At 39.3% G+C, this 11437-nt stretch overlaps 1 protein-coding gene across 1 annotated transcript; it reads left to right on the top strand.

Annotated features, from left to right (window-relative positions):
• Positions 1 to 3015: 3015 nt before the first annotated feature.
• On the top strand, positions 3016 to 11122 carry LOC109424531 (peroxisomal membrane protein PEX13). Its single transcript, XM_019699704.3, has 4 exons — positions 3016 to 3652; positions 3711 to 3941; positions 4001 to 4209; positions 10270 to 11122. The coding sequence occupies exons 1-4, from the start codon at positions 3309 to 3311 to the stop codon at positions 10572 to 10574; spliced, it is 1089 nt and encodes a 362-aa protein (XP_019555249.3). The 5' UTR covers positions 3016 to 3308; the 3' UTR covers positions 10575 to 11122.
• Positions 11123 to 11437: the final 315 nt, after the last annotated feature.

The following is an 11437-nucleotide window of genomic DNA, read 5'->3' as shown; positions in this document are numbered from 1 at the left end:
GTCAAAAGGTCAATATACTATCCATTTTTTGCTCAGCTCACTGTTAGGTAAACAGTTCTTGAACAGTTGACCTATAAAAGCGAAATAAAAATAAGCACTGTATGTCTAATTATTGCTTTACAGTGAATTATATAGTTCCATAAGCTTATAGTACATAAATTTCATACAGTTCAAATAAAAATACAACGTGCGGTTCTGTTGCTTTTATTTTATGTCATATTATTTTCTACAATGCAGCCAATTACATAACTTTTTATGAATTACACTGAAATACAACCTTTTATGCAAACTTTCATGTTTACAATTTCCCCAAATTATTTTTACACTTAACAATATTGCTTTTTTCACTGAAAATTTTCGTTGCTTCGCTGAAGAACTCGACGTTTGCTTCCAGCGAAAGCTTACGCGATAAAGCAAATCGCTAAATTCCACACTAACACAGCAAAAAATCCGTTAACAATAACTTCATACACATGCGTTTTCTGCGAAAATCTCTATTTGCATGACAACAATCCACTTCCATAACTAACGGGCGACCGCCGTCAAATATCGGGATTGCCAACTGTCCGGCGATTGCTGTCATGTTTCTTTGTCGCCGAATCTGGCGCTGGGTCTTCGGCGCGGAAGCCCAAAGGTGGGAATAAAATTTTGGGGTTTGCGCGCAATATCCTAACATTTTTTTTCCTAATTCAACGTAATGAATACATGCAAATAAAATATACGCTTTTCGCCGGTGATAACGATTTTTCATGCGAAATGTATTGAACCAGAACTTTGGGGAAGCTTTCAATGACTTTTTCACTTGTCTGGTCTGGACTAACTTAAGCAGTCGATTTCAAGCACTGACATCACTGTAGGAACGGATCCCATTGCATGGTAGCAATCCTTTTCAACGCGATCCTTCATCCAAGCTGCAGTTTCCAAATTATCTAGCCTCTCGCCGGAAAAAGCTCAACATCGGTGGGGTCCATTTCCAATCCGGCGCGTGAATACAAAAAAAAACTGAAATAAATAGAATGTAAATCAAACTTCTACTATTTGCAAATCGTATTGTAACTCACCTATTTTTTGTTGCTGGTAGCCGCAGAAGGTTATATCGCTTCATTCTCCATGGTTTTAGCACAGACAAACAGACGTAACACTCTGATAATTCCCATCGTACTTCGATTTAACGATCTTTTTTCAAAATTTGATAGTTGGCCAACTACCCACCTGTGGTGCTCACATCGTTTTTGTTCGAGTTTGACGTTTGCTCACTACCGCCACCTAGTTGATGGTCGGCCAAACTTAGTCATTTTAGCATTGGGCGAATATGTTTCCGTGACTATGATTTGAATCGAAAAATGTTCGAAGTGTTACGTCTGTTTGTCTGTGGTTTTAGTATACCTCGAGCGCGGTTTTTTGATAAAACTGACCGAGTATTTCATACTTGCAGAACAAAATTGCTGAAGTAATTTGTTTTGCTTTTTTTTCTCCTTCTCTGACAGGCAGCGCTGCGCGAATACATAAAATTAAATATTGATACAAATACAAATGCATACAATCATCTGACAAATTGTTAAGCATTTGTTTCATAGAGTGAAATGCATATGAGTTAGTGTGTTGAGCCATTGTAGGCATCAACCGTTTGGCATGAGGTGATCCTACACTGCCACCATTTCTCACAAGTTTTGGTTTTCATGTCGTTCGACAATGTGTGAACACTATAACATACTGTTACTGATTGACATACCACAGACAAACAGACGTAACACTCTGATAATTCCCATCGTACTTCGATTTAACGATCTTTTTTCAAAATTTGATAGTTAGCCAACTACCCACCTGTGGTGCTCACATCGTTTTTGTTCGAGTTTGACGTTTGCTCACTACCGCCACCTAGTTGATGGTCGGCCAAACTTAGTCATTTTAGCATTGGGCGAATATGTTTCCGTGACTATGATTTGAATCGAAAAATGTTCGAAGTGTTACGTCTGTTTGTCTGTGGACATACATTACACAAAACGTTCTTTATAGTGTATAGCGCTAGGTTTTATGTTGTTCAACATGACAACAAATGTTTATGTTACTGTTACATTAACAGTTAGGAGAAACTTACTGTTTAGAATATATGACAAGTTGTATTCTTCTATGCGGGTATAGTGAGATGCTGATGTCGGAAGCCAGACCGTGAATTCAAAATTAGTCGGGAGAAGGTCTCAATCAATAGCGAGAATATATAGGTATCTGAAATTGTCTTGGAAGTTGCCCAGTCTTAACTATAATAAATAAATCACAACAAAATTAGACAAACATAATCTGAATTTTATTTATTTTTTTAATTTGTGATGAAAAAAAAAACAACCCTTGAAGCAACCATACCAGCAATTTTTCTCGCTTAATGCTCTACTGTATTCCTACCATAGCTCCAATTCTCCAGCAGTAGGGTTTTCAACCATAGCGGCTATGCTTATATTACGGTTGACTTTCAAAATTTGTATGAGAAACAATAACATATATAACAAGAACAAAGAAATAATGAGAAACAATAACATATATAACAATATATAACAAATTTTGATAACGACGTATAATCAATGGTGTATTGTTCGTGCAGTTGAAAATCGGAATTTTTGACAGGCGAAAATCGATTTTTCTCCTGAACCGTGTGTCGGACGTACGTCGGGCACACTGCGCTGGATAGAGGGCCAGGTCCGCTGTCCAGCGCACTACGTCCGACGTTATAACCTATAGGTTTCAGGTATGCATTTTGAGAAAATTCGATTGTCGGGTGTGGGGAAACTTCGGGTTTCAACCGCGATGACAATAGCATTGATTATACGTCGTTTTCAAAATTTGTTACTGAATTACCCTACATACAGTTATCGAATGCGTACGAAAATCCTGCGAACTGAACACCCCTAATATGAATGAACGGTTTATTTTCGCCAAGCGTGACATGCGTTAGCCCAAGCGTTAGCCGTCCATGGGTCAGTCTTTTTTTGTTTGTACGGTTCGTAAAATGTGTACTCTCCTGTACCTGAAAATGTCACAGGTTGGCCAAAGTCCGATCGATCCAAAAAGTAAACATCACTTTCGTCTCGCTGAAAATCGTGTTTTTTTTTTAAATATTTTCAATGTTTTACTCTTGTTGGAAGTGTTGATGGTGAAATTCTTAGTTTCTAGATAATTATCGCAGTTTATTCAGCATGCACAACAGTGTCAAAATAAGCAAAATTGATTAGAACGACAAATTTGGAGAGGATTCACCTAGAGCTAGTGTCCTTCAGAACGTCATCCCAGCTCTAGCCAAATATTGCATAAAAACGATGCAGCCAACAAACTTCCGCAATCCGGTTCTCAGCGAGCCCCGAGTGTTTGGTGGACAGTACAGCTTGAGCACCCCGGCTGGTGTTGTGACGACTTCTAGCCAACCGCCACCGTTGCCACCGAGGCCGCTGCAGCAATCTGTCGGACTTGGGGGTGGTATTGGGGGATACGGAAGTGGATTTGGCAGTCGTTTCGGCATGCCTTCGTATGGATATTCTGGCTTCGGAGGTGGATACGGTGGCTATGGATCGTACGGTGGCGGTTTTGGTTATGGTGGTGGCTACGGTGGCGGAATGTACGGAAACGGATACGGCATGGGAGCAAACGTCTACCCGGAGCACAGGTATGCTATGAGCTAATTTTACGCGATTAGGTAAATGACTAAGCATTCTTCGTTTCAGATTCATTCAACTGGCAGAGGAAAGTTCCAGACCAGCATTCCAAAATATCGAATCCTTGGTGGGAGCTATTGGGAACATAGCTGCAATGCTGGATTCCACATTTTTCGCCCTGACGAGCTCGTTCAGGGCCGTTCTTGGAGTGGCAGCTAATTTTGCTCACCTGCGAGGTGTTTTCGCGCAGTTCTGGACATCCTTTGCTCTATTCCGGTGGATAATATGGGCCTATAGAAAGTATGCTACCCGAAACATTAATTTTAAATCAAATTAAAATTAATTTGAATTTTTTTCAGAATTCTATACTGGCTTAGAATAACTAGAACCGATCCTTCAACTGCAAGCTTCAAAGAGGCATTCAAGGCTGCAGAAGCTGACAAATTAGCCCCTGTCGCTCAAAAGAAAGGATCTTCAATGCCGGTTGTTTTGTTCCTGGGATTCATCATGTCGGCTCCGTATCTGCTAATGAAATTGTTCGGCGGTAACAGCGAGACTCCTGATGCAGGTAATACTTATGACACACATGTGATACAGGAATCGCTGTACAATTGCGCTTGAAATGAGTGCCACAATAATAATTCTCTCCGCAAGTCTTGTTAGAATTTTCTTGACACTGCGTACCGTTGTACAGGAATCACACCCGTATCAAATGTCTGTCCGGGATATAAGAAGCAACGACTGGCACAAAATGCATAAAACTGAAACTTTTTAAGTTATCCGCATAATATGTACACTCACTATATTACTTAATTCTGGTAACGACATCTACCTTCATTTCTCAATGGTACACTAAGGTTTTTTTACACGGCTTTTTTTACACGGTTTCGCGAATTAACACGGTTTTTTTTACACGGATTCGCGAATTAACACGGTTTTTTCAACTTTCTCGCGCTAAGTGTCTAGAAGGGAACTCTTACTAAAAGGAAGAAATGGGATTTATGGGAAAGGGTTGCAAGGGAGTTGAAAAGTGGTATGAGGTGAAGGCGGATGATGATGAAAGAGGTCTGCAGGAAAGGGATGTGGGGGGGGGGGTCTGTTTCTTGAAGGGGCCGGGTTGGGGGGGGGGGGGGGGGGGCGGTAGGTTAATATATGGAGGGCTAGGAGGGGTTAAATGGGGGGTTTCCTAAAAGTGATTTCATGAGTATGGTTCAGCGTCCTACAGGTCCATGGAGCATAGTTCTGAAGAGAAGTAATTTTCAAGGATATTCTAGGGCATCCAAGAACTTCCACGAATAAAGGCTAGATCTTAAGGCCAAGCGTAATCGATGGATTGTAGTCACATTACTACGGTGCAACGTGCAACATCCTACAGTTCCTTAGAGCATAGTTCTGTAGAGACTGACGTTTCCAAGATATTCTAGGACCCCTTAGAACTTCCGAGAGTTCAGGCCTGAAAATCTGCGAGCGTAATCAATTAATTGTTACTATATTATTGATACGGTGCAACATCCTACAGGTCCATGGATCATAGTTCTGAATAGATGTTGTTTTCAAAGATATTCTTGGGCATCCAAGAACTTCCGCGAATAAAGGCCTTAAGATCTATAAGCGTAATGGATTAATTGTAGTCACATTACTGATACGGTGCAACATCCTAAAGGTCCTTAGAGAATAGTTCTTTAGAGACGTAGCTTTTGAAGATATTCTAGGACCTCCTAAAACTTCCGAGAGTTCAGGTCTGAAAATCTACGAGCGTAATCAATTAATTGTTTCTATATTATTGGTACGGTGTAACATCCTACAGGTCCATGGAGCATAGTTCTGAAGAGAAGTAATTTTCAAGAATATTCTAGGGCATCCAAATGCTTCCGCGAGTAGTGGCCTTAAAATCTACAAGTGTAATCGATGGATTGTAGTTACATTAGTGATACGGTGTTACATCTTACATGTCCATGGAGCATAGTTCTGAAGAGATGTTGTTTTCAATGATATTCTAGGGCATCCAGGAACTTCCGCGAATAAAGGCCTTAAGATCTACAAGCGTAATGGATGGATTGTAGTTACATTACTGATACGGTGCAACATCCTACAGGTCCTTAGAGCATAGTTCTGTAGAGACGTAGTTTTTAAAGATATTCTAGGACCTCCAAGAACTTCCGAGAGTTCAGGCCTGAAAATCTACGAGCGTAATCAATTAATTATTGCTATATTATTGATGGGGTGTAACATCCTACAGATCTATGAAGCATTGTTCTGTAGAAAATAAATTTCCCAAATATGCTCTAGGTCATCCAAGAATTTCCGCGAATAAAGAATTCAAGATCTACAAGCGTAATAAATGAATTTTTGTCACATTACTGATACGGTGTAACATCCTACAGGTCCATGAAGTAATTTTCAAGAAAATTTTAGGGCATCCAAGAACTTCCGCGAGTAGTGGGCTTAAAATCTACAAGTGTAATCGATGGATTGTAGTTACATTACTGATACGGTGTTACATCCTACATGTCCATGGAGCATAGTTCTGAAGAGATGTTGTTTTCAAGGATATTCTAGGGAAACCAAGAACTTCCGCGAGTATATGCCTGAAGATCTTCTAGCGTAGTCAATCAATTGTTGTTACATTACTGATACGGTGTAAAGTCATACAGATTTATTGAACACGGAGATGTCATTTGCAAAGATGTTCTAGGTCATCCAAGAACTTCCGCGAGATAAGGTCTTAAGATCAGAATCAAGCATAATCAAAAGATTATTGTAATATTACTGATGCGGTACAACATCCCACAAGTCCATGGAGCATGGTTCTGTAGAGAACTTTTTTCCAAAGATATTCTAGGTCATCCAGAATTTCCAAGAGTGTAGAATTTAATGTCTACAAGCGTAATTGATGGATTTTTTTCTACATTTTTAATATGGTGTAACATCTTACAGGTCCATGGAGCATGGTTCTGCAGAGAACTTATTTTCAAAGAGGATCTAGTGCATCCAAGAACTTCTACGAGTCAAGGCCTCAAGATCTATAAACAAAATCGATCGGTAATTGTTGCATTATTGATGCCATGTAACATCCTATACGTCTATGAAGCATGGTTCTGTAGAGTTCTACTATCCAAAAACAATCTAGATCATCCTAGAACTTCTGCAAGTAAAAGCCGTAAGGTCTACAAGTATTAAAATGAAATGTTGTTACATAACTGATGCGGTGAAACATCCTAAAGGTCCTTGGCGCAAGATTCCGTTAACGTGTTCTAGGTCATCCATATCTTCCGCAAGTAAAGGCCTGAATCTACTAGTGTAATTAATCAATTGCTTTTACATTACTTATGTGTAACATCATACAGATTTATGGAGCACGGTTCTATTGAAAAGTTAGGTTCAAATATTTTCTAGGTAATCCAAGATCTTTCGCGAGTAAAGGCCTTAAGATCAATAAGCATAATCAATGGAGTTTTGTTGCATTACTGATCTTGTGTAACGTCCTACTGGTCCATGGAAGACAGTTCTGTAGAGTCTTGATTTCCAAGAATTCTTTAGGTCTTCCAAGTACTCTTGCGTATATAGACCTTAACAAACAACTATCGACAGTAACATCACGCTTTTGATGTATGTAATAAACGTTATTTTTCAATCACAGATTATCATTTATTATTCAGGTATTTGGAATTTGGAAGAATGACATTCGAGTTTTGTTTCCAAAGCATCTCACTTTTGGAGTATAATGGGGTACTTATTGAGTATGTATAATCGATAAAACTAACTTATCAGTCAGCAACATTTATGTTTCGTAGCGACCAAACCCAAACAGAAATTACACAATCATCTCTCTTTTGAATTCTTTACCAATGCGCAAAAATATGTCCGAAGTTGACCAAAGTTCATAACTATCGCAGTCGCAGTTGACAACCGGTAAACCTCAAGGATGTTGCATCGCATCAGTAATGAAACAACAATTCATTGATTACGCTTAGAGATCCTAATGTTTTTTTTCACGGAAGTTCTTGGGAAACATAGAATATCTATGGAAATTAGTTCATTACACAACAATTCTCCATGGACCTGTAGGATCTTGCACAGCATCAATAATATAATAAATTACACATTTTACCCTTGTAGATCTTAAGGCCTCTACTCGCAGAAGTTCTTGGAGGACTTGGAATATCTTTGGAGATTTGTTCTCTTCAGCTCTTTTATGATCTTGCACCGTATAAGTAGTGTAACAACAAGGCACCGAATACGCTAGCAAGATGCGATTCACCCCCGGATGAGCTGCAGTGAAACCTTTGGCTCAATCCTTACCCTGTCCATCCCTCAAAATGTGACCTTCTATCCTCGAGCTGCCACGAGTACCCTGGCTTCCACCCATCACTAACAGATACCATTAAAAAGTTATTACTCTGTATAATGTATACTATTAAATCCTCGGCTCCGTAAAGCGTTATATGCGATTGAGCCCCAAATAAATGAACCAGATGAAAAAGTAGTGTAACAACAATCCATTGATTATGCTTGTAGATCTTCAGGCTTTTACTCATGGAAGTTCTTGGAGTACCTAGAAGATGTTCGGCAATTATTTCTCAACAGAACTATGTTCCCTGGACCTTTAGGACGCTATACTGTATCAGTAACAAACCATTGATAACGCTTGTTGATCTTCAGGTCTGTACTCACGGAAGTTCTTGGGAACTTCCATTAATTGCGCTTATAAATTTCAAGGCCTTTACTTGTGAAAAATCTTGGAGGTCCTAGATTATCTTTGAAAATTATTTCTCTACAGAACTATGCTCCCTGGACCTGTAGGACGCTACACTGTATCAGTAGTGTTGCAACAAACCACTGATAACGGTTGTAGATCTTCAGGTCTTTACTCGTGGAAGTTCTTATAGGACCTACAACATCTATGGAAATTAGATCCTTACAGAAAAAATGTTCATGGACCTGTAGCATGTTACAACGTATTAGAAATGTAACAACAATCCATTGATTACGCTTGTAGATCTTAAGGCCTTTACTCGCAGAAGTTCTTGGAGGTCCTAGATCATCTTCGGAAATTATTTCTCTACAGGACTATGCTCCCTGGACCTGTAGGACGCTACACTATATCAGTAATGTGGCAACACACCATTGATAACGTTTGTAGATCTTAAGGCCTTCATTGGCGGAAGTTCTTGAAGGACCTAGAACATCTGTGGAATCTATTTCTATACAGAACAATGGTTCATGGACTTGTAGCATTCTACAACGTATTAGAAATGTAACAACAATCCATTGATTACGCTTGTAGATCTTAAGGCCGTTACTCGCGGAAGTTCTTGGAGGTCCTAGATCATCTTTGGAAATTATTTCTCTACAGAACTATGCTCCCTGGACCTGTAGGACGCTACACTGTATCAGTAATATTACAACAAACCATTGATAACGCTCGTAGATCTTAAGGTCTTTACTCATGGAAGTTCTTGGAGGACCTAGAACATCTGTGGAAATTAGTTTCTTACAGAAAAATTGTTCATGAGCCTGTAGCATGTTACAACATATTAGAGATGTAACAACAATCCATTAATTACGCTTGTAGATCTTAAGGCCTTAACTCGCGGAAGTTCATGGAAGACCTAGCATATCTTTAGAAATGAATACTCTTCAGTACAATGCTCAATGGACAATGGACCTCTGTGATGGTACAACCTATCGGTAATGTAGCAAGAAACCATTGGCTATGTTTGTAGTTCTTGTGGCCTTTACTCGCGGAAGTTCTTGGAGTTTCAAAATTATTTATTTACAGAACAATGCTCCGTAGACCTGTAGGATGTTGAACAGTATCAGTGATGTAACAACAATCAATCGATTGCGCTCGTAGATATTGAAGCCTTTACTCGCGAAAGTTCCTGGGTGTCCTTGAACATCTTTCTCTACACCACCATGCTTCGTGGACCTGTAGGGTGTTGACAGTCTCCTCGATTCTTCATTTCGTCCGTCTAGACAGTCCTTAACACCCCAAAATATCCTTTGCGATCTTCCTTTGAAACAGTATGCACTCTGCTCCCCATAACCCATCCCTTGTCCCCTTCCCCACTACTCCCCCTCCCCTTTCCTTATTAACTCTCTAAAACAAACCTCGAATATCTGAAGGTTAGGACATATCAAATATTTTCAGATTTCCCTCAGTTTTTTTACACGGATTCCCGAATTAGCACGGTATTTTTTTACACGGTTTCTCAAATTAACACGGTTTTTTTACACGGTTTCGCGAATTAACACGGTTTTTTTACACGGTTTTTTTTTTACACGGGACGTATCCCCCGTGTAAAAAAAGACCTTAGTGTAATATGAACTGGCGGAGAGCCGCCATGAAAAGCTGACAAAATCGTTGTGAACTGAGGCTTCTTGCTCGTTAAATTCCAGGGTCCCCTCTATTCATGTAATTTACCTGTAAACTCACATCATATGTAGCATTTAACGATAATCAACCCTTCTAGTGATGTTTCCTTATTTTTGTCTTAAAAAAAATCTGAGGAATGATAAATGATCAATTTATCTTCGTGTCACAATCTACTCTATACTATTCTATGCAACACATCCATAATTTAAAATGTCAATACTTTGTGTTTTTTTCTCTAATATTAAATAGCTAAAAATCCTCGGAACTGGACGGGAGCCCTGGAAGCCGTGGCGATCTACAACTTCGACGCATCGAATCCAAACGAGCTGACGATCCGAGCAGGTCAACCAGTGCTGATTGCCCCCAAATCGATTCAGGTCGAGCAAAACTTACTCAACACTGGCTGGGTGCTGGCCTCTGTGGACAACACGGCATCTGGCCTAATTCCGGTGAATTATGTACAGGGCTCAAAACAACAGCAGCCACAGCCACCAGTAACGAACGACGTGAAACTACATTCCAGCGAAACAGGTCAGTTAGAAACTGAAGCTTAAATTTCTTTCGACGACGCCTATTTTTGGGTTGAGGGATGGAGTCGATTAATCAAGTGGAAAATGTGGGAAATTGGCTATACCTAAAATGTAGATATTAAATTGCTAGCAAAATTAAGCACATTTACATCGTTCTTATATTTTATTCATGAACTTGGATACAGTTCGTCCATTTTACAGGTATTTGTTTTTATGCTACATTTAACTTTTACTTTATAGTGTTAAATGGTGTAGGATCAGTCTGAAAATTTTTAATTTAGGTACTACCTACTTTTGATCGAGAACAAATTATTCAGTTAGTTTAGAAAATTGGCGTCGTAATTTATCCGTATTCAAATTGCTTACATCGCGTAAATTGTGCCTGATTTCTTCGTACAAGCAAGTACATGCGTAGATTATTATCTCTATTACGAGGAAATGTGCCAATATGAGCTGGTAAGAAACGAAGAATTCATGTCATTATTGGCAATTGCACTGGGCAGTGTAATATTATGCTTTGTGATACCTTTGGTTGAGTGGCTGAAATATAAAACTGTGAAATTAATTCAAAACATACCTAGTCTTAAATATATTGTGAAAACTCCTTAAATCATTTTCGTACAATAGATAGAAAAGGATTGCGTGTTTCCCAACAGCCTTATTTATCATGGTGGTTTCCTGCTAGATTGGAACTACGGGGATAACCTACAGCAAATCGGCTATTCCAATTTTGAAGTAGGGGATCATACGTATTTTCGGCCGTTTCGTTATCTTTGTCATGGGTTTATTTTTTGAAACCTGTTGAACTCAAAGTTGGCCTTAAATCTTCCCCAACCAAGCTGAATTTTACGAACAAGTTTCAGGTAATTTGGCCGAGAAAACCCCTC

Source organism: Aedes albopictus, chromosome 3 (assembly GCF_035046485.1).
Source record: "Aedes albopictus strain Foshan chromosome 3, AalbF5, whole genome shotgun sequence".
NCBI classification, from domain to species: domain Eukaryota; kingdom Metazoa; phylum Arthropoda; class Insecta; order Diptera; family Culicidae; genus Aedes; species Aedes albopictus.
The sequence above is the reverse complement of the archived record's forward strand: the minus strand, read 5'-3'. Positions and strand labels throughout refer to the sequence as shown.